The sequence below is a fragment of the Notolepis coatsorum genome, assembly GCF_963971535.1.
Source record: "Notolepis coatsorum genome assembly, chromosome: 3".
In the NCBI taxonomy this organism is placed as follows: domain Eukaryota; kingdom Metazoa; phylum Chordata; class Actinopteri; order Aulopiformes; family Paralepididae; genus Notolepis; species Notolepis coatsorum.
This window is the reverse complement of record NC_140167.1, coordinates 18,882,107-18,906,314: the sequence shown is the minus strand read 5'-3', so window position 1 is coordinate 18,906,314 and position 24,208 is coordinate 18,882,107. Positions and strand designations below refer to the sequence as shown.

Sequence of the window (24,208 nt, the reverse complement as noted above, 5' to 3'; positions counted from 1 at the left end):
ATTCCTGGATGGAAGTGGCAACAATTCCCAAGAACTCTCTGGGAAACAATGTGGAGGATTGCTGCCAATTCGGACATGAAACACAACACCGCTAGTCCTTACTGATCGTAAGCTAACTTGGTCACCGATTGGACATTCATTGTCAATGGAGCAGTTCCAGATTCACATACTTGATGACAACACAGGTTTGAGTGTATTTATCGTTAGTTTTTTCCGTCATGTGTTGGATATGATTTTTTTTTCATTGCAAGGTGAGAGGGGTTGAGGGAGGTTTATGACTATTCTTGTTTTTAGTATTATTTGTACCTTTTCTGTATGACTGTATTGTACCCATTAGTTTACTGTCAAGGACTACAAATGGAAATTAGCGTCTTGCTTAACCTGGTGCACCCATCTCCTTGTTCACCACAAATGATTCATGTATTTGCATGCTGTCCGTTTCATAAACCAAATAAACTAAACTAACATGGGTGATGTTTCCCTTTAAACTCATTCTAGCACTGCCCTTCCTGTGGACTATGCTTATAATAGAGAAATTAAGAGATCGTAATGGACACACACATGGAGGTTTTATCAGATTTATTTGAAGCGTAGACATCATCAGTATCTAATATCATAAAATTCTGTAACAATAAACATTCTATGAACCAATACTTTGAGCTTCAGCACCTCCCTATGCTGCACATAGGCATAATATACATAATGTCTATACAAAATACAAATAATTATACTTTCAATAAGGCAAACATATTTACATGAATGTTTTACACATGTATACTGCACATCTCACACACACTCGCTCTCTCTCTTTCACACACACACACACACACACACACACACACACACACACACACACACACACATATATATGTCCCGCTACGCTACATAATATACAGTAATAACAACCTTTTGCTACAATCTTATTTAATTTACAGCATGGGTACGCACACACACCTCATCAGACACAGCACCTAAACCATAGCAGGACTAGATACAGCAAAAGGAAATGTGATAACACCGACATTCTTACCACTATAGAAAACACTCAAACAACTCGACTAAACCCTCCTTTGACCTGCACTCTGGAGAAAAAGGCCTGCGCCGCCTCGTCGTCGGTGTTGGTCTCTGTCGTCTTGAAGTCTGCGAGAGCCGCTTTCACCTTCTTCCGGTCCGCGCTGGAGAGGTTGGTCTTGAGCTTGAGCAGGGCAGAGACGTGTTTTTCACTGTGGGTAGAAAAAACAAAAACAGGAAAAGGTTGATTTAATCGTCGCAAAAATCAATGATCATCTCATTTGCATCTCATTTGTAATCGACGGATCACACGGGTCCGTCTCCTGAGAAGGTCTAACAGTTTGCGTTTATAATTTTCGAGCAAAACCTCTTTCAGTCGAGTCAAATGTTTGAAATGTAAAAAGTCTTAAAAAAAAGGAAAACACATCAATTTCCAAATTTAAAAAGGTCAATAATAAAGCTCTCAATTCATTCATTTATCATTTGGGCAAATCCCCTGATTAGTATACATTACTAATAGTGCAGTGCCAGAGTAGGAGCATCTGAGAGGAAAGAGAAAGGTTACCTAAGGTCAGGGTAAGCCGTGCCCAGAGATACTATTTCCATCTGCATGGAAGGAGTGTCCTGCAGTGTCAGCACTTCTGCAATCTTGGGCAGGATGTCACTCAACCAGGCTTCCCGCGACCCCTGTGAAAACAACATCTTTACACTTAAACACCCTGCTTTTCTTAAAGGCCCTGAAAACTAAGGGTGATACACTGCGACCAATCTGGCTATAGGAAACCCCCCCCATTCCAATGGCTACTTGCTTTGATATGCGCTTCGACCCGAGCACTGTGCAAAGTTCTAGACCAAGGATAACTGGAAACGTGTACAAACTCGCGTTATGTCTTGTGAAAGTTGTACATTCTGTGTGATAGTTGTTGTGAAGAATGGGCACACCGATATGTATCAGTGTGGCAAATTTCAAGTCTATATCCTGTGATTTTTGTGCCTAGCACCACCATGTGCCCGAATGACATGATCAAGTTTGTTGAAAATTGGACAAAGTGTTCACATGTCATTTCCTGTTTGGGTATGACGGTCATAGAGCTAGCAACTTTCTGAATGACACATGTAAAGACATTGGTCCCTAGATACCACAATGTAAATGATGACAGTGCTAGCAGCCTCGAATCAGAGCTTGTGTTTATCCAACTAGCTCCGTCTAAATCTCAGTCTCAGAGTGTCACATTTCAGAGTGTCATATTTCCCAGTGTTCCCCTCCCATTGAAAATCCTGCCTTCCTACCGAGTAGGACGTTTACTTTCATCTATTTCAAGATTTGAGATTTCTTTTGTGGTAAAAGTGGTATACGTGTTGTAAATGTTGTGTAAATGTTGTAAATGGTGTAAATGTTGTGTAAATGCCGTTTCAAAACACATCACCACCCCACCCCAGACACGTCATTAGTGGATTACTGGATAATGTCTCACCGCTTTGACAAACAGACAGTGCAATCTCTGTCCGTCCTCAGACACAGTCCTGGCAGCTTTATCCTGCACCTCCTTGTCCTTTAGTTTGACTTTCCCCTTCAGAAGCCTCTTCACGTACTCTGCAGTCACATCCAGATGGAGCTGACTCATCAACCCCTGTAACAACAATGAATCAATCAATCAAGCAATCAATTATAACAGTTAATCCATAGGTCTATCTATTGATATATCTATATATATCTATCAATCTATTTGATTGCAGTGCACTATTTTACTCTGTCTTTTCTATGCTCATTTATATCTATTTTATGGCACTGCTCTTAATCCGTCTATTTTTATACTCATTCTATGTCACACTTTATGCATTGCTTTTATTTTTGCACGATTCCCAATACAATGGGGCGTCAGACCCTGCAGGTGGGTGGGACCTGTGCAGGAACCTCTCTTGGGATTGGACATTTTAACACAGAAACCATATCACAATCATTTTTATAGATGACAGAAATCTATTACAATCTTTTCTTAATTGAATTTGTATTATTTTTCATATATTTTAATTAAAAGATTTCAGGGAGGTTTTAATGTGAATTCTCTGCTCATTTTGTGCCCGTCTATAATTATGCCAACTTTATGCTCATTTTTACTATTCACTATTCTGTGTCTACATTACTGTTGTGAAGCAGTAAGTCTGAAAAGTGCTATATAAATAAAGTTTATTATTATATTGTTATTATTATTATTAGTATTATCAATCAATCAACCAATCAATCAACTAGTTAGCCATTAGTGTAAAATAATCATTGTTCCAACTGCAAATCACAAATCGGGATTTCAAATCTAGACAAATTACCATTTTCAGTGACGAGAAAGTTTGATAGATGTATCATGATTTGACTTATATGGCTTAGGACTTATTTGGCTTAAGAATACCCCAAGACGACTGGACAACGTATGTGGAAACATAATTACAGTGAACGTCCTTCGGTTTACCTGATGGCAGGCATCACTCAAACCCCGGAGGTCCTGCATGTGTCCTTCAATACTGTCACACAGCTCCTTAAACAGTGGCTTCTTATTCAGCCAGTCGCTCGTCCCCAGGTTAGAATACTGTGGCTGCGTGTGAAGGGAGGGATTAGAGGAAGACATTAGAGAAATAATGCAAACAAACAAACAAAAAAGCAAGCAAACAAACAACCACATTGTCAGCAGCACATGTTTTTATACGTTGAAACAAATAAACAGTGAGTGATAACAGGAACTTATTCAAGTCAGTATAGTACGTTATGTGACAACTTGCAGGAGGAGTGAAGTAGGAGTGAAGCAAACCTAACATTTCTGATTCACTCGACCAAGTTTCTAGCTAACTCAAAGCAGAAAGATGTCAGGAGAACAGGAGGGTTAAATAAACTGTTCCCGCCTGTAAGAGTTGAAAGAGTTTCCTAAAGAGGCATGGTCACTACCAGAGAAAAAAAACATCAGTTTGTTTGTTTATTTTTTTGTCATATCAATTCTTATACGACTAAATGTCATATAAGAAGCCCCACGACACTGTGGATGTCACTGACTGGAATGGAAAAACAAGAAAGCTATTCTCTCTAGGGCCCCCCCTCTGTACGTATGATATATTAATGAGGCTGCATCAATTGTACCGTGGTGATTTAGGGGTTTTTAATAGGCTACTGCTGAGAGGAGGAGGAGGAGGAGGAGGGTATACCGCCTGTGACTGTAATCTGAGGTGAGGATATTCAATTCCCCCCCCCCCCCCCCCTTCTTTTTCCGTTTTTTCTCCCCTCCCAATGTTAGTCGTTATGCCAATTCCCAATCCCCTTCCTGGTCGTTGCGCACTCTACCCCCTACCGTCGGTCTGGGAGGGCGGAGAGTATCACAGGGCGGGCCATACTTTTTTTTTTTTGGAAAATCAATCGAGTGGGGTGTCTAAAATATGTGTTTTTTTGTGGGGAATTCAAATATGGGATTATTTTTCTAATCGGATAACTCCTACCTACATTGTTTTGGATTTCAAAATGTCCGATTTGACAATTTTTCACCCCTTGGCCATACATGGATGCCAACATGAATCTGAAGGAAATCCTAACATGCAAGGTGTCTAAATGATGTGTTTCTTAATGGGGAATTCAAATATGAGGTCATTTTTGGGATAGGATAAATATAACCTGCATAATTTTGGATTTCAAAATGGCTGATTTTACCATTTGAACCCATTGGTATTGTATTACAAAATTGCAAAGATAAAAAATATATGGGAAATCATTTATAATGACAAAGCCATCAAATGTATTAACAAGTGAACTGTATATAACTGGATACAACTCCAAAGATCAATAATAATAATACTAACAATAATAAATTGTATTTGTAATGCACACAAACACCTAAGTGCTAAATCTCTAAATAAAAAATTGTTACTTGTTAAAAACAGAAAGTGTGGGTTTGAAATGTTATGGTTCAGTTGTGATAGATTGAGCTTTTAGGTTTTCACCTCCCAAAGAGCAAAACAAATAGAAACATTTATAATTAGTATATTTCTTACACTACCTAAATAAAGTGTTTAAGAAATCACTTCATCCACATGTAAATACTGTACCTCTTTGTTGACCTATACACTTGATGAAAAACTCATTAAAAATAAATAAATAAATAATAAACAATACCTTTAGTTTCTTGTGCAGGGCACTTAACAGGTGAGTGTTGCCTGACTGTTTCATGTCACTCAGAACAGACAAACATCTTTCCTTCACATCCTCTGGGAAGAAATCAGCCTTCTTAACAATGTGGTCCCTGTATAGAGATAGGGATGACGTTAGTTCACCATTTGCAATTTCTTATTGTGATATTATCAGTTCAACAGAATCAGTGTATTAAGCGCTATAATGTCTTATTGTGATATTATCAGTTCAACAGTATCAATGTATTAAGTGCTATACTCTTATATGTCTGTATATGTGTACTGTACTTGTGCTGTATAATGACAATACATTTGAATCTAATCTAATGGTCTACTTCTTCAAGGACAGATACAATCACAATGAAGTATTGCAAGCTAACGGCCTGTTGTGTTGTACCAGTATAGTATTTAGCTAATGCCGCTCTAGTTTTCAATACCCGTCCTTGGGGGCAGTCATTACTCACACTGTGTACTGTACATGGGGGTTAGTTGCCCATGCTCAGGGGCAAATGGGCTGTCTTAAAGTGCTGTCAGTGCATGGGGATCAAACCAGCAACCCATCAGCTACTAGGCAGCCTCCCTAAACAGGCTACCAACCTGTTAGTCTATAGGTTTGCTGTAGCTGTAACAGCATCCGAAACAACATCCAAACTTACAGTAGTAATAATGCTAATAATAAACTTTATTTGTATAGCACCTTTCATACAAGAATTACAGCCCAAAGTGGTTCACATCAGTGATGTAGACACAAAATAGACATAGGCATAAAATGAGCATAGAATATGCATAATTATAGAATTTATATTATAGAAGTTGATATTAAAACCTCCCGGAAATATTTTAATATATTTCCGTCATTAAAGTCTATAAAAAAAGAAAATATATATAAAAAGATGATAAAAAAAAGCAAGTTGAGGCACCAATACCAAGGAAAACTGCTAAACCCATCTAATTTATTTTTTAAAGAAACTTCCTGTCTGGAAGAGTTGAAACAGTTTCCTAAGAGGTATGGTTACCACCAAAGAGTTTACAAAGAGGTATGGTCACCACCAAAGAGTTTACAAAGAGGTATGGTCACCACCAAAGACTTTACAAAGAGGTATGGTCACCACCAAAGAGTTTCCTTTAAGAGGTATGGTCACCACCAAAGAGTTTACAAAGAGGTATGGTCACCACCAAAGAGTTTACAAAGAGGTATGGTCACCACCAAAGAGTTTCCTAAGAGGTATGGTCACCACCAAAGAGTTTCCTAAGAGGTATGGTCACCACCAAAGAGTCTCCCAAGAGGTATGGTCACCACCAAAGAGTTTCCTAAGAGTGTGACGTAGGTAGGTTGGTCACCATCATTATTATTGTATTTATAATACCATGTAAACATCAGGTAAGTTATTTTGTATTTGTATATTTTGTGTTCACTTGATAATAATCCCCCTATCTGTTTCCCCTTCTCAGGTACTGCCCGCTCATTCCTGTAGGGACTTGTGCTACATGCACTTACTGAACAACAACCCGGTTCAGGTAGTTACATTTGAACTGATACACCTGTAATATATCTATACCATAAGTAACGTTCTATGTAACATGGGGGTTCGTCTAGGTAGGATATTGCGTTTTCTATTGTATTTTGTTTGTATTGTCACCCCGTTCTGTGCACAATTTCTTTTGTAAGAGTTGGTAGTTCGTTCCTACGTTAAGATATGCAGTTTGGATGTCGGCATAGATAAAGGGTGGATTGCCTGGTTGGTTGTGGGGGGGGGGGGGGGGGGCAACACGCCATAATAATAATAATAATAATAATAATAATTAATTTGATTTATATAGCGCTTCTCAATGACCCAAAGTCGCTGACAGTAGTTAGGAACATAGTAAAAACAAAGAAACAAAAACAAGAGGAACATGAGACCATGGGGGGAACAGGGGAAGACAGCATGAGATAGCACAAAAAGACAGAGCGACAGGAGACAGACATCAATCGGGTTGGAGGGGGGGGGGGGGGGGGGTTTGGGTGGGGGGGGGGGGGGGGGGTTGAAGGCAAGGGAGAACAGGTGGGTTTTGAGGCGAGCTTTGAAGGTGGAGAGTGTAGGGGAGTCTCTGATGGACTGAGGGAGGGAGGGAGTTCCAGAGTCGGGGTGCAGTGCGAGAGAAGGCCCGATCACCAAGTTTGGATGTCGGGACAGTGAGGGAGGCAGTGGAGGAGGACCGGAGGGAACGGGTGGGGCGGTAGGGAAGAAAAAGATCAGTCAGGTAGGGGGGGGGCCAGGCTGTGGAGGGCTTGAAGGTGAGGAGTAGTGTTTTGAAGTTTATGCTGTGTTTGATCGGGAGCCAGTGGAGAGAGTGGAGGACAGGAGTGATGTGTTCACGGGACCGGGTGTTAGTGAGGAGGCGGGCGGCTGAGTTTTGGACCATTTGCAGTTTATGGAGGGAGCGGGAGGTGATGCCAGTGAGGAGGGAGTTGCAATAGTCCAGGCGGGAGGAGATGAAGGCGTGTATGAGGGATTCAGCAGCAGGGGGGGAGAGGCAGTGACGGATTTGAGCAATGTAGCAGAGGTGAAAGTATGATGTTTTTACAATGGAGCGGACGTGGGGGTCAAATGAGAGGGTGGGGTCGAGGAGGACACCAAGGTTTCGGACTAGGGGGGAGGGAGTGATGGTGGAGTCATTGATGGTGAGTGTGATGGGACCGGATCTGGTGAGGGTGGTTTTGGTGCCAATGATGAGAAGTTCCGTCTTGTCACGGTTTAATTTGAGAAAGTTGTGAGTCATCCAGGTTTGGAGTTCAGTAATGCAGGATTCGATGTGACTGCCATGTATGTATGTGCCATGTATCCCGATGGAGTGTGCAATGAAATCGGTAAGCGGTTGAAGATGGGAGTAGTCCTCATCCCGTTAGGGGAGTAGCTAGTTACAATCTAGGAAGATCAGCATAACCGGGTGGTTCTAATTAGTTGGTTAGGAACCGGGAACGTGTCTATCAGATTCTTGTTGTCGCGTTTGAATTATGATTGTTGTCACAGAATGTTTGGTTGGTAAGTAGGCTGTTTTCCTTGGCTTATTTAAGCCTAGTGTCCACTTTGTTTGGTAACGTCTGTTACTGTGGGTACATTGTGGTATGGTTATATTCTGTCGTGACTCGTGGTGTATATAGCTATGTTAACTTTTGATATGGATGCTTTTGTGGCGGAACCTACGTGGATTCAGTTTGAAGGCTGCACAAAAGATGATTTATGTGTGATCGCTGGGCATTATAATATTGCTGTCCCAAGTTCTTTAGGTAAATCTGAGTACAAGGCAGCTGTGCTGGCTGGTTTGTTGGAACAACAGGTATTCAGCTTACCTACGTCCTACAGGTGGTTTTCCGACAGGTGGTTCTGACAGGTGACGTCTCACTCGACGATGGTGCTGGTGTGGGAAGTGAGGCTACAGGCGACGCTGATGGTATGTATTCCACAGTTAGTCTTGACCCAAAGGGTGGTGCCATTGTTAAAAATGTTGTCACTGCCAGGGTTGAAGATGTTGTTGATCCTGATAGTGATGACTCTGTGGGTTCAGGGGGTGGTTCTACTACTCCGTCTAGTCCTAAATTAGAAGCCTGCTTCAAGCTGTGCTTGGCCCGTCTTCAGCTAGAGGAGACGGCGGCTATCCGTAGGGAGGTGAAGGAAGAGAGGGAGAAGGACAGAGAATTCCAGTTGTCATTGAAGAGGTTGGAAGCAGAATCTGCCTTTAGAATGCGCCAGCTGGAGTTACAGAATAGTAACGCAGTGGGTAACGTTACTTCATCTTCTGGTAGATTACCTTCCGACTCCACTGCAGCGTTCAACGTTAGTAAACATGTCTCATTATAGTTCCCGTTTTTCGTGAGTCTGAAGTAGAGGCGTATTTTGCTGCCTTTGAAAGAATAGCACATGCCCTGCATTGGCCAGTTGAGATGTGGGCTATTTTATTGCAATGAAAGCTCACGGGTAAGGCACAGGAGGTGTGTGCCTCTCTTTCCATTGACGAGAGCTTGGTTTATGAAAATGTGAAAAACGCTGTCTTGTGTGTGTACGAACTTGTCCCAGAAGCGTACAGACAACGTTTTCGTAACTTGAAGAGAACTCCTACCCAGACATGTGTTGATTTCTCCAGGGAGGAGGGGGTTCAGCATGTAAAGTTGGTGCTAAACGAGCAATTTAAAACTTGCATACCCGAACGCACCGTGATTTATTTAAATTAGCAGAAGGTGTCTCCCCCTGTAGGTGACAGGGCGAGTGTTCCAGACACGCCCACTGCCGCCTAAGGTGGGCGGGGTGTGTCACTATTGTAAAAGACTTGGCCACGTCATGAGCCAATGACGCGTTAAGACATACGCAGGAGGCGGAAAACGGCGGCCCAGAAACCCAAAGGGGTTGATTGAGACTGTCTTTTCATGACCAAAATTACTCTCTGAGGAAGCCAGATAGTTTATGATGGGTATGTGTCCCTCTCGGGGAAAGTTTCTGATCAACGCCCAATTAAAATACTTTGTGATACAGGGGCTTATATGCCACCGTTGTGTGGGACTGTGTGTGCGTTTGGTTCACACTGCTACTCTTAGTAGCTGTATTGTGTTCTTACTGGTGTTTCTACCTTGTAAGGTTGATTGTGTCTTGTGGCACTCATGTTATTAGTAGTAGCCTTGCTTTGTCTTGCTGGTGTTGATTACCATGTAAGTTTGCTTGTGTCCTGTGACACTTGGGTCACGCGTGTTTGCCTAGTGTCGTTTGTCTTATTGTATATTCCTGTTTTGTTATCCCTTACCCTATGCCTTGTGTGTGTGTTTACGGGTTCCATTCCCCTCTATTTGAATAAATATAATTTACTTTGGAAAACGTTTTATTCTTTCCTCCTGCCGGGACTTGTGCTACATGCAATTATTATTATTATTATTATTATTATTATTATTATTATTATTATTATTATTATTATTATTATTATTATTATTATTATTATTATTATTATTATTATTATTATTACCATAAGAGGTATGGTCACCACCAAAGAAAAAATAACTGTTTTTTTTGTTTGTTCATCTCTTGCCACTAAATGTCATATAAGAAGCCCCACAACACTGGATTTCCTCTTGGGCAACATTAAGACTTCTATGACTTAAAGGAACACGCCAGCATTATGGGAAATGTGCTTACCATCTTCTCCAGAGTCAGACAAGAAGATGGATACCAATTTCCTCTCTGTGCATTCAGTAGAAAGCTATCTGGCTAGCTGATCCGTATCCGCTTCCATTAATTTGTGCTAAGCTAGTGTGGAAGAATTTACCACTATTGAGGTTGAAATGAAATGTTCAAACTAAAATGTTTCTTTACCTAATTTTACTGAGAATATTGCAATATCAATGATACAATAGTACAAAGGATTTCACAAGTTTCTTCAGTGAAAAATCGATACTAAGCTGATGCATCAGAAAGTCTTTCAGTGAACAGGTTGGAGGTTTTCACCTTAAATAACCTGCGTTGGATAAACAACTTGTATAGGATATTCCTTAGGGACTCATAGGAATGCTTGTGTGTATTGTCGTGCACTCTACTTTGCACGTTGCGTGTGCGTTCTTGTCATTTCAGTGTGTCCGTATTTTGGGATCATATTCTAGAATTACATCTAAATGTCTATGTATGTGCATGTTATAATGTGCTCGTTCTTCCTGTGAGTCCCTGTGATTGGTAAATCGCTAAAGCATGTGCATTCGCTTCTTGTGTTAATTTGTGACTACTCTTTAATGGGGATGTGGGTGATTTAAGGTTTTAAACTGTGTGGATATCAAACAGGGAAGAAAGTGGGTAAAGACAGTTTTAAACAGTAATTCAGCATTTTTCTATTCTGTTTAGACTAGAGCAATACGCTGCTCTGTTGTGCAACCTATAGACTAATTACATCAACACTGTGATTATTGTACTGTAAATGAGTTTTTTTTTTTTTTTTTGAACTATTTTATTGCACTACACTATTGCACTATTTTACTCCGTCTATTCTATTTTACTCTTTTTATTATTGTCTATCTTAAAACTGCCATATAATCAAACCATACACAAGGTGGCCTGTTGGGATGTTGAGCCTAATGTGAAAAACTGTGGTTTTCTATGTCTGCACTCTGCTCATTTTGTTCCTGTCTTGTTTGCTGCTGTGAAGCACTTTGAGCTGCAATTCTTGTATGAAAGGTGCTATACAAATAAAGTTATTATTATTATAATGGAGGAAACAGTGGTAGACGGAAACGTACCTGAACTGCTCAACACAGACGAGGTTAGCCATCATGACGGACCTGCTGTTTGCCTTGCTTCCCTTGACGACATCATCCTGGAATATCTTGAAGCTGCAGCGGAATATTTAAAAAAGGATGGTTCAATTTGACTTCTATCTTGATAACAGTTGTATCAAATATATTTTGAAAGACATCTGTTTCACAAGTCATTTGTAAATTACGTATTAAAAGGACATCTTGATGAGGGTAAGTGTAAGTGTTAAACAGATATGACCATATCCCGTTTGAATAAAAGAAACACACATCTTTATATTGCAACATCTATAATCATTACTTAAATTGTTTTTTTTATTGTTTTTTTTTAAAGTTCAACAACAACATTATGTACATACAAACATACATACAATACATGACTACATATAACCACAAAATACCTAAAATAAATGAAAAATACAGTAAACAAAAAAATAAATAATAATAATAAAATAAAATTGCATCATTCTTATACAGGTTGTCACTTGCCATACAGAAATTGCCTATCTAATAAATCACCGTCCTATGCCTAAACATCCTCAGCCGGGAATTTTTGATTAAAATAATATATATATATATTTTTTTAAGCCTCATATATAAGTCACATATTACCTTTGCAAGAAGTCTTCAAGCAGACACATTATTGACCTGGCCTTGTCCTGGTCTCCCAGAATTATCTCTGCTGATCGAACCTTTCCGTCGATGAACTAATTCCAAATAGACGTAAACGATAAAAGAGTAATTAATAACAACACTTAGTCAAGATCGGATTCAAAACTCACATGGAAAAGCAAATAACCACCTAATTCCACTTAGAAAGATTCCTAAAGCCAAGGGAAACATTTTCACATTACAAGGTCTCGACTACTCTGCTTCATAAGCAACGTTATTATCTGTGCCTCCATCTGTAAGATGACTTTTACGGCCTTTCGATGGCTAGTAAACCATTAAGATGTCGCCATTAGAATGTACAGTTCTCAAAAATCAAATCACACAAAGCAAGGGGGCTACTTAATAAGGATAAATTCTTCCTACCTGAACTACATCAATGGCCAAGTGACTGCAGTAGTAGCCATCGGAGAGCTCCGGCTCGGCCCCATCCATCCATGATTGCTCCGCCTCGTTCAGGATCCACTTGATCCCATTCTGCACCTCTCCCTGAACAGGGGGCATCAACAAAGTTAGTTCTAATAATAATAATAATAATAATAATAATAATAATAATAATAATAATAATAATAATAATAATAATAATAATAATAATAATAATAATAATATCTTAAATTTATATAGCGCCTTTCAGGAGACCCAAGGCACTTAACAGCTAAGGGAGGGGGACAGGGAACAACGTAACAACAAAATAATAATCAAAAGGAAAGAAAGAGAGAAAACGAAAGAAAAAAGGGGAAATCAGGCAGAGTCATTTACAAATTTGGTGAAATTGATGCGGGACTTGACTGGAAGCCAGTGGAGGTGGATGAGGGTGGGGGTGATGTGGTGCCAGGACTTGGTGCGGGTGAGAACCCTGGCAGCAGAATTTTGCACATATTGTAGCCTGTTCAGGGCATTACTGGGTAGCCCTATGGGGACAGAGTTTGCGTAGTCAAGACGGGAGGTGACGAAAGCATGGATGAGAGTCTCTGCTACGGAGTCGGGGAGAGATGGCCGGAGTCTGGAAATGTTCCTGATTTGGTTATTGTTTTTATGTGGGAATGAAAGGAGATGGTGGAGTCCAGTATGACGCCCAGGTTGCGAACTTCTGGGGAAGGGTGGATTAGGCAGCCATCCACTTCAAGGAGGAGATCTCCAACATTCCGGAGCAGTGACTGCTTGGCCACAACCATGAGCTCAGTCTTCTTGCTATTTAGCTTCAGGAAATCGGATGACATCCAGGCCTTGATGTCGAGGAGACAGTTGACGAGGTGCTGTGTGTAATCTAGTCTAAGGATCGACCTTAGAGGTTAGACAAGCAGGCTTGTGGCCGGAAGGTCATCGGTTGGAATTCCTGGACCAGCTGGGAAGATCTGGGAGGGGGCAGGGAATGGGCAGCTCCCATGTGTGTGTATGTGTGTGTGTGTCAATATGTGTAACTGCATGAATGTATAGCAGAGAAAAAGGTCATTTTCAGCAAATCTTCCATAGTTCCATAAAGGGTTAAAAAGAAAGTCTCTCTCTCACACAAGTTAATGAGCTGATTAAGACCCACTGTTCTTGTTCATATAATAGAAAATTGTTTCCGTCTCAGAGTGAAAACTGATTTATTTAGCCATTCCTAATTTATTACCTGTGTGTTTGTAAGATACTGCTTCTCCAGACATATAGACAGCGCCTCTGGCAACAGCTTTCCCAGCGCTTCAGAGTCGATTTCTCCGACCAGTTCCCGTTTCTTAAGTATACTGAGAGAGAAAGCAGAAGAATACATCACGTCACCTTTCAGAAAAATAACAAATGAACAAGTATCACGTTTGGTTTGCACAAATCCGGACCAGAGGTACGACAGAAAAACACCACACTTACTCCGGGTAGTACTCGTTCATCCAGCGCAGGAGGCAGGCGCAGTCCTTGTCACCTAACCCAGAGTCTGCGAACCCCCTCAGCCTGGCGCTAAAGGCTTGCTGGTACATGTTGGCATAGAGGTTACAGATGTCCATCTCTGCTGGGTAGCATCCCTTCACCACATCCACCACCCGCAACAGGTCTTCCTTCAGCAGCCTAGCCATCCCACAGACCCGTTTCTGGACGGACGACTGGTCCGGGTCCCCCTGCTGCTCCGAGGGGGTCGTCGAAGCGCTCTCCATCCGTTCCTCCACCGCACTCTGCAGTGCCGAGTCGTGGAGTCGTCTCCAGTGGCTGGGCCTCCAGGCCGGACACGTCTGCTGAACCCTCTCCTTCCATCGCTCGTCCTGCTGCACCTCCTGGCACACGGCATCGACGGCAGACTTTAGAACCTCTGTGTTTACCTTCTCCGACTCGAGTGACTCTTTAAAAGTCTGCTCCGCCAGGCCGAGGAGGGCTCCGCGGTCCGTAGCGAGCTGCTCTTCTTCCTCTCTCCGACGTTCGAGCGCCTCCGTTTCCTCCTCCGCCGTCTGTCTGAACAGACGCTCCTCTCTGTCAATCAGCTGCCGGCCGGCTTCGGAGAGGTCGAGTCGCTCGAGGTTCTGCTCAAACGTAAGCTCCTCTGAAGAGAGAGAGGGAGAGAGAGAGGGAGAGAGAGAGAGAGAGAGAGAGAGAGAGAGAGAGAGAGAGAAATAGAGAAAAAAGAGGATGTCTGTTTTAAATGATGTTGTAACGGTTTTGTAGTGACCTCATTGTTTCGACAATGTTATGGGGTCGATTCACTTTCACGTCAATCAATTCAGGAATTCAATTTTCTTGGCCTTTGTCATGGGAAGGTTGTTCTATCAAACATGCTCAGAAATAATTGAGAATGAATGCTCTGTTGTTACAAAGATTTCTGTTTGGATTTTAAATGGAGTGAAATTGGCAGGGGCAGAGAGGAGGACGAGAAAGAAGCTTGACAGCCAAGATGAGGAGCCCTATCCACCCCCTTTTTTCATATTTCATCTTGTTCTGTACCTCGTTAATCTGTTTTACCATTATTTTACATAAAAGTGTTATCTATAGCACCTTTAAATTAAAGTCAATTGACCCCAATCCAGTTCAAAACGGCCAAATGTCCCCAGCAGCAATGAATATGATTGCTGTATAAACATACAAGTTAAATACAAAATTAAATGCATTGCAATATTATACAATATTACAAACACAATAAACATAATAAGCTTTATCTTATTCTGAGCATATAAATATCCTCTGTGGAAGTGGCACAGCAATACTTGTAGTTTGCTTTGTTGATAGTTTGCAATATATGTTGCACATTAGCCTAACAACATAAAACAGGAATGAATAAATACACACAATGTCCTGACAGTTAATAACATTTTCTCATTCAAGTCTACTTACCCTTGAGGGGCTCAGGTGGACTGGGACTCGGAGTATGAGGGATGTCCGAAACATTGGTGTGACTTTTACAGTTTCGCCTCAGTTTAGGCAGTTTTCCATTCCAAGTAAACCATTTTCCCGTCGGAGACTTTCCCTGTTGTTGCGTCGGAGGAGAGTCCAGCTTGGTATCTTCTGCGGTCATTGAGGAGCTGCTTAGTGTCCGTGATTAAGTCCTGCGATAGAAAGAGAAAACAGGCATTCTAATCAGGGAATGGTAGGAGACACAGACAGACGATAGACTCCACAGCTCTTCCCTGTAGTACTCAGAGCCATATAAAAGATTATTATATGGCTCTGGTGGTGTAAATGCTATGTTAGTGAAAACACGGTGTGTTTTGGTATGTTTAGTATTAGTATTTATTACCGACATAAGGCAAAGTTCTCACCCTGAAATGGTCACACACAGCCAGCTACTGTGAGCACGCGTCCAGTTTTGGAAGCTAGTTTTGTGCTCCTGCCAAAGCGGGGGAGGAGGACCCTTGTCAGCTGTAGTGGGAGGAACGCGCCCCATAGAACTTGAATTGATAGAATGATAGACAACTTCCATAGTGATTTTTGGGAAGGTATACACCCCTATTCCTAGAAAAGATGCGATAGCAATGCAGCAGTTGCGTCCAAATGTGTGCTATCACCCATTTTATAACACTACCAAGCATATTTTTCAGGCCTCCTGTCTGAAATTACATGCCCCAAATGAATCATGATAGCTCCTGAACCATAATAAGGCCTATAGGCCTATGCATGTTTCTGGTCTCCTTTGATAGGTAACAAGCTATGACATATGAATCCAGTATAAGTAAACATATCTATTACCATTCCAGAGTAAATGGAGATACAATGAAGATTTTTTTTGTATCCTCTGTAAAACTTGTTTTCATTTGTAAAAGTTTGTTCTTTAACACATTTTTAGGAACCTCAAACTTCCTGTTAAACTAATCAGGTAATTATTCTGTACACAACAGAATCAAGCCTCCAAAGGCCTCACTGAATGAAAAGTGTCTCTCGTTCCTAAGCAGAGGCGCCACTATAGGAGCTGTGGCCCTGTTATATGGGGCTCAAAGAGTCAAAGGTTTATCAATCCTTTTCATTTCTGCCAGGTGACCCCCATCTGAAGTCATTATAATATAATATGATGGTTTACACATATCTACGGTAAGGGGTTCTAGCATTGAGAGTCACTGAATATGAAGTATGTTGGTGTGGCTCAATGAGAAATTTACATTTAAATTCCATGTGGACAACCTTGCCTCCAAGTTGCGACAGAATTGTCTTCCTACAGAAACGGAACCAGCTTTCCTTTGATTAGTAGGAAGAGAGTTGTCAAAGCAGTTTTCTTATCAGTCCTGGACTATGGTTATGTAATTTATAGGCATGCTGCGGCCTCAACCCTTAAATCCTTGGACTCTGTATAGGGACTCTGCCCTCGGATTCATCACTAATGATGGATACAACATTCATCACGGTCCTTTATGAGAAGGTTGGTTGGTCCTCGCTGATGGAGAGGCGCAACAAACACTGGTATTTGTTCATTTTTAACACCCTTATTGCTATGCTACCTCCTTATACATCATTATTGGAATGGAATTTTGGTACCTATGGAACCTGTTCTAGTGACTGAGTTTGCTTGGAACAGGGTAAATCTGCATTTTGCTACAGTATGATGCCCCTCTTTGATTGATTGATTGATTGATTGATTGATTGATTGATTGAAACGTTTATTAACAGATTGCAGAGTGGGTACAGTACAGTACTACAGCTCAATACATACAATTGTTAAGGGGATGCAGACCAGAGAAAGACTTTCGTCTTGTTTACATCAGGGTCCCCCATTTTCAATTCATCATAACATATATGACACACACGACATACAGATAGACAGTACTGCTACATCTATACATTTATGACATACCAGATTTGCAAATACAGTACTGTTTGTGATACAAAAAGTGTCCAGAAAAGAGTGTATATACATTTGACGTAGAAACTGTACATTGGAGGAGGTTGGGTAGGTGGGGTGGGGTTGGGTGAGTGGGGTGGGGGGGACTGTACATTGGAGGTGGGGGGGGGGGGGGGGGGGGGGGGGTTGGGTAGGGGGTGGGGGGGGGACACTGTACACTGTACATTGGAATACTGACAACGCCATACTTGGTCATTTACTGTACAACTGGTTTAGGACATTTGTAGGGGCCAGTTTCGAATTGCAGTCTCCCGTAGGTGTTCTTTGAGAGTGTTTTTGAAAGTGGGTAGTGATTCACATTCCTTTACAGCTTTGGGTAGGGCGTTCCACATTGATGTGGCATAATTGCGAAACGTGTTTAGTCCCTTGTTTGAGCCGAATCTGGGTTTAACATGATTTGTGGAGCTCCCTCTGGTGTTGTGATCGTGGTATTCACTGACCTTTGGGAAGTATTTTGACATGTACATGGGTACCTTGGTCATGTAGTGTATCTTGTAGACCAGGCCCATTGCAAGTTGCTGTACTCTGTCGTCTACTCTAAGCCATCCTAGGTTGTCAAAGTGTGCAGGGGTGAGGTGGGTTCTAGGAGTCAGGTCAAGCAGTAGTCTGACTAGTTTGTTTTGAGATGTTTGTAATTAGGTTTTTAGTGCCTTTGAGGTGCTTTGGTACCATGAGGTGCAAGCATAGTCGTAGTACCCTTGAATGAGTGCTCCTGCCAGAGTCTTCAGGGTATTCTTGTTTACCAGAGAGGAGATCCGGTACAAGAATCGAGTTCGTTGGTTGACTTTTTTTTATTACATTGGATGCCATTTTGTCACAGGAAAGATTAGCCTCTAGGATGGATTTGCATAAATTAGGAACAGTAGCGGTCCTAGTATGCTTCCTTGTGGAACACCACAGCTCACTGGGAGGGGGGGGGATAGGGTACTGTTTACCTCCACCATCTGTTTTCTCCCCTCCAGGTAGGATTGTATCCAGCTCACTGATAGACTATCAAAACCAATTGCTTTTAGCTTGTCAATCAGAATGGTGTGATTGACAGTGTCGAAGGCCTTTTGTAGGTCCAGCATGACCATGCCGCAGTATTTGTCCGCGTCCACCTCTTGTTTGATGTGGTCATTCAAATAGAGAAGGCATGTGTCAGTGGAGTGGGATGTTCTGAAGCCAGATTGGAATTCGCAGATTAGATTTTTTTCCGCGAGGTACTTTTCGACCTGTTCGTATACTATTTTTTCCATGACTTTCGAGATGGATGTAAGGATAGAAACAGGGCGGTAGTTGCCTTGGTCTAATTTGCTGCCCTAGCTCATGGAATGAACTCTAACGGTCCTTAAAGCTTGCGATTCTCCCCTCTGTTGCAGAGTTTAAAACCTTGATCTCCAACCTTTGTCAATTAAGTTGTGCATGTTTGAATTGATTGTTATCCGTACTTATTGCTATGATTTTATATTTTGTGTGATTTTATATGCCTTTTTTGCTTAACTGTATGTACACTCGACGTGACTGTAAATGAGGGAAACCTCAGTTGCCTTTTGAGTTTAAATAAAGGGTTAAAATATAATATATCTTTAACATAATCATATTGTGTTCACATCATACCAAGTCCGTAAATGTGTCACCCTTCAGGGACACAAATCAAGCCATTTTCTTTGGCAAGCTAGATGGCTCTCACAGAAGCTTCTTTGCACAGGTTTTTCGTTTTAGTTAAATGTTTCTAGGGATCCTGTGGGTGGGAAGGCCTGCCATAGGCTACATCATATGTAATATGAAAATCGTATTAGGGGTGGGTGACATTTACATTTAGTTGAACGCTTTTATCCAAAGTGACTTACAAGTTCTCTACAAGAAGTCAGCAGGAAGGGTACAAATCAAATCAAATTTATTTGTAAGGCCCGACAACACACGTTAATGTCCCCATGGGCTGGACACGTCTTCTTTAAACAAGTCAAGAAGAAACATCACAATAAGTCAAGAACAAAACAAGAACACCATAAAGTCCAATACATTTTTTAAATAAATGCAAAATAAATAAATGCAACACTGCCAGACATACCCCATGCGAAGGTAAGGAAAAACTCACTAAAACCTAGCAATAGGAAAAAATGCACCACAGGCAATGTGGAGGAGAGAAACCTTAGAAGGGCCATTCAAGGGGGGATCTCCTTTTTTAGATGTCGGTGATAGTAGTGTTGCAAATTAAAACAGGCAAACAGTTGGTAGGCATGCACTATGTGTAGTGAAACACAGATAAGTGCATGCGATAGCAACTGAACATTTTGAAAGATTAAAGATAGAGCTGATAGCGATAGCAACTGAACATTTTGAAAGATTAAAGATAGAGCTGATAGCGGATCTATTTGAGGCACAGGGGCGGCACAGATAGGGTCGCATCCTCCCGGTCTTCATCACGGGACGTCCAACACTCCGGTCGTCACTCCGAGACAGCCACTCACAGGGAGATAGGGAGACAGGGAGACGGGACAGGCGTTAGACAGTTCGCGTGATTGTGATGGGCGTACATAGCAATAGATACAAGTGGTAAGCATATATGTGAATAGAATAGATATATGTAGTAAGCATATTATGTGAATAGAATAGAAGTACTTAACCCAGCAATGAACGTCTGAACCATGTTGACAGACCACGGACAGAAGACGGTAAGAAGCTGTTCCATGGCCTCGGTGGTGCACGTAGAACAGTCACTGCAATCTTGGCCAAGACACCAAGACATCCACCACCTTGGTCAACTCAGCACTACGAGACAACCACTCAGAGAGAGGGGGGGGGGGTTGGGGGGGGGGTTAGAGAGATCCCATGTTGGTAGTGGGCGGAGATGGAGCAATAAATACATGTAGTGAGCATAAGCATACATGGTGACAGTGGAATCATAGTATATAAGAAAATTGTGAAATTGAGTAATAGATAGAACTACTGCAAGCATATGGATACAGGATGAGATACAAGACAATAGCTCAGAGCCGTATGCCCCGGGGGGCAGGAGAAGCCGCTCAGAAGGTTCAGCACTGCAGGCCAGACAGAAGGCGGTATGAAGCTGTTCCATTACAACTCTGGCAGCTAAGGGTAAGTATAATGTGGATCGTCAGACGGGGTCGAACTTGAGTGCTATAGACTTGAGTGCATATTAGCATAGTAGGTAATAATATAGGCAAGGTAGATTCCTTAGTAGCAGAGTGCATACTAGTGAAAGACGGTACAAGGTTAGTATGTTTTCTTTTGTGGTGACATGGACTAATTACCTGATATCATGGTATATTCGTTTGTCTTGTCATACCATCTACAAAAGGTTTTAGGGAACGTTTGTCTCTTGCCATGGATCTCAACAGTGCAATTATTATACAGTATAATATTCATATGGTGCAACACATATACTGTACTGTATAACGCTCTTTTTTTTTGATCAAATTTTTATTATTATTCACATGAAACAAGACAACATATTAACCACAATCACAATACATAGAACTTCACAAGAAAATAACAAAAACAATAATAATAATACAGACTAACAATTATACAGACAAGAGAAAAGAAAACAGAGTTCAACCTTCTAAATTTAATTCCAAGGGGTACTATCTAATAAATGGTCTTTCCCAGTGTTCAGCCCTGATTCCCGGCCGTGTGACCCTATATTAATAAAACGTACATCTCCAATACACCACAAGGACCATTTTTTGCGAACACGACCCGAAAACAGAGCAATGAACCTACATGAAAAAACAAAAACCTGTAGAGGTGTTCCATAGACTCACAGAGACCGTGTAAAAGTGGCCAAACAGTGAAGAAATAGTTAAATAGTTAAATAGCTGCCCCCCCATAATATCCCCAGCTAAACTCAAGATGACAAGACAAAAGACAAGACAGACAAAAACATTTCCTCCTCCCCCTCCCAAGAGACCGCCGGACTCACCCGAACACGCACCCCAACCCCGCTCAGCCGCACACTGCGGTCTTTACCTTCTCAGCTGCTGCGAACCACAGGTCAATTCCAGCCTGCCCCACCCCAATCACCCGGGCTGTGGATATCTCAAGATAAATCACATCCAATAGAGTTAGGGACCAGTTAATCATTGTACGTTTCTCAGGCTCCTTCCATCTCATTGCTATTAGCTTCTTCGCTGCTGTGACGCCCGCTAGGACAACCCTTTTCAGTTGTACGGACGCGGGTAGTGTCGTTATATCGTTCAGGAGTAGCGTAACAGCTGTGAATGGGATAGTTAAGCCACACAGATCTGAAAGTTTGTCCGTTATTGACCTCCAGAAGCGGGCCACTGGTGGGCAATCCCAATACATATGCATATAAGTGCCAGTGGCCTTTTGAGAGCACAAAGTGCACCGAGAGTCGGTTATCAGTCCCATAGCATATAGCTTCCTAGGTGTAAGATAGGTCCTATGAATATAATTAAAATTAATTTGCTGGTGATTGGGGTTGCGGGAAGATAATGCCACATTTGCCCAAACATCATCCCAGTCAAACTCGGGGTCCAACTCCGGGATATCCACACGCCAGATTGTATCCAATGATAAATTTTTATACGTGGATTGAATTAAGAGCGTATAAAAGTCGGAGACAAACCCTCTGGATGTCGTCCTGTCCACTATGAGCCTGAGGAAGGGGTGTGGGTGCAAGGCTTGAGCCCACGGTACGCCATGCGCCCTCAGTGCTGACCTTAGTTGAAGGTAAAGAAAGAAGGACTCGCCGGGAAGATCATAAAATTCTCTTAAGTCCTGAAACGCACGGAGGCCGTTCTTATCATAAATATCCTCCAGAGTATGCACTCCCCTCCTTTGCCATTGAGGAATATTAACCGGCTTGTGTCCAACAAGTAATTGCTGGTTATTAAAAATTGGAGAGTCCAGGTGCCAAGGGCATTTAACCCCACACGACCTCTGTACATTACGCCACGTTTGGATCACGTGAGTTATGATCGGTCCATACCTCAGCCGGCATTTCGAAATAGAGACAGTGGAGTACACTACATCCTGCAATCTTAGCGGAGATACCGCCGCCGCTTCTAAGGAGCGCCACGATACAGCCTCTACAGGGTCTAGCCAGCACATCAGAGGTCTCAGTGAAAAGGACCAGAAATAAAGTTTAAAATCAGGGATTGCGAGGCCCCCATCTTGTTTTCTACGTTGAGTAGTAGCCCTTTTGATTCTCGGGCGTTTGTTATTCCAGATAAACTTAGATACCATCGATTGTACCTTGCGCCAGTGGTCTATTGGAGGGGGCAGGGGGAGCATTGAGCTAATAAAATGTATCCTAGGCAGGATGTTCATTTTGATTATGGAAGCCCGGGCTTGTAAGGAGTTAGGAAGGGACGACCACCTGTCTAGATCCTGGCGTATTTTATCATAAGTACCCGTGAAGTTGTACTTAGTAGTTTGGTTCAGCGTGGGGAATATCTCTATGCCCAAGTATTTAAAATGTTCTACTATGGGGATATCAGCTGGTAGTCGTACAGCCTTGGCCAGTTCATTAAGAGGTAGGCAGGCTGATTTGTTCCAGTTAATCTTAAAACCTGACAATTTACCAAAGTCGTCGATTATCCTCAATAATTTTGTGGCCGACCGGGAGGGGTCATCCATGAAAATCAGCAGGTCATCCGCATAGAGAGCAATTTTTACTGTATAACGCTCTTTATACAACGTTGGTATTTCTGTTCTACTGAACATCACATATCCGTGTACCCGTCCATTTGTGACCCCCATTTGAGCGATTTGTTCTCGGAAGCAGACACTCTCGCTGCAAACTGTGTTACGTGTGAGAGCTGCTGTTGGTGTCTATAAAAGAGGATGAGACTCATATTGTGAACTGAGATACTGGGAACCTTGATGTGAGGAAGTAAAACTGTTCCTTTTTCATTTGTAAAAGTTTGTTCTTCAACAAATGTTTAGGAACCTCAAACTTCCTGTTTGCTTCATGCAAATTTATCAGGTAATTATTCTGTACACAACAGAATCAAGCCTCCAAAGGCCTTACTGAACGAAAAGTGTCTCTCGTTCCTAAGCAGAGGCGCCACTATCACTACCACACTACCAAACTACCAAAGGGTTAACCCTTTCACTGTGACAATACAGAAGGTTAACCCTTTCACTACCACAAACAAAGGGTTAACCTTTTCACAACCACACTACAGAAGGGTTAACCCTTTCACTACCACACTACATACGGTTAACAGTGTAGTGTGGCAGTGAAAGGTTAACCTTCTGTAGTGTGGTAGTGAAAGGGTTAACATGGGGCCCAAAGACCAGAGTCAAAGGTTTATCAATCCTTTTCATTTCTGCTTGAGCTTGAGGAGAGTGGCCAGTGAACTCTCCTGAGGCACAATAAGAACATGTGAATTCTTAAAACAGGTGGCATTGTCCTTTAAAGCGAATGCACACTAAAGTAGAATTCATATGCTATTTCTATAATATTGTACAGCTCAGTTTTAATTTGTGAATGTGAACAGGTTTCTTCTTAAAGGAACACGCCAACATTAGAGACAGTCAGACAAGAAGATAGATACCAATTTCCTCTCCGTGTGTTCAGTAGAAAGCTATCCGGCTGCAAGCTAGTCTAGCTTAGCACAAATGAATGGAAGCCGATATGGACCAGTAGCCTAACTGTTGGCCAAAAACACCTCTCCTGGAGTTTTAAGATAGGCTAGTGGGCCGTATCTGCTTCAATTAATTTGTGCTAAGCTAGGCTAGCTTGCAGCCAGATAGAACGCACAGAGAGGAAATTGGTATCTATCTTCTTGTCCATTGATTCATTGTTAATGGACCGACTTCACTTGTGTCACTTGATT

At 41.8% G+C, this 24,208-nt stretch overlaps 1 protein-coding gene across 1 annotated transcript; it reads right to left on the bottom strand.

Moving 5' to 3' along the window:
- Positions 1-577: 577 nt before the first annotated feature.
- Positions 578-15,863, bottom strand: tnfaip2b (tumor necrosis factor, alpha-induced protein 2b). Its single transcript, XM_084310569.1, has 12 exons — positions 15,826-15,863; positions 15,401-15,612; positions 13,955-14,615; positions 13,722-13,833; positions 12,473-12,595; positions 12,050-12,144; positions 11,423-11,515; positions 5,159-5,285; positions 3,477-3,599; positions 2,487-2,642; positions 1,577-1,698; positions 578-1,223 (listed from the first exon to the last, which is right to left on the bottom strand). Exons 2-12 carry the CDS (start codon positions 15,579-15,581, stop codon positions 1,046-1,048), a joined length of 1,971 nt encoding a protein of 656 aa, XP_084166695.1. The 5' UTR covers positions 15,582-15,612; positions 15,826-15,863; the 3' UTR covers positions 578-1,045.
- Between the last annotated feature and the right edge of the window lie 8,345 nt (positions 15,864-24,208).

Excerpts from the sequence above, each read along its gene's own strand:
- tnfaip2b (XM_084310569.1), bottom strand. The coding sequence starts at position 15,581 with ATGACCGCAGAAGATACCAAGCTGGACTCTCCTCCGACGCAACAACAG. Across the intron at positions 12,596-13,721 it reads AGTATCTTACAAACACACAG|GGAGAGGTGCAGAATGGGAT; the intron begins GTAATAAATTAG and ends CCCCCTGTTCAG. Across the intron at positions 11,516-12,049 it reads CTTGAAGACTTCTTGCAAAG|CTTCAAGATATTCCAGGATG; the intron begins GTAATATGTGAC and ends ATTCCGCTGCAG.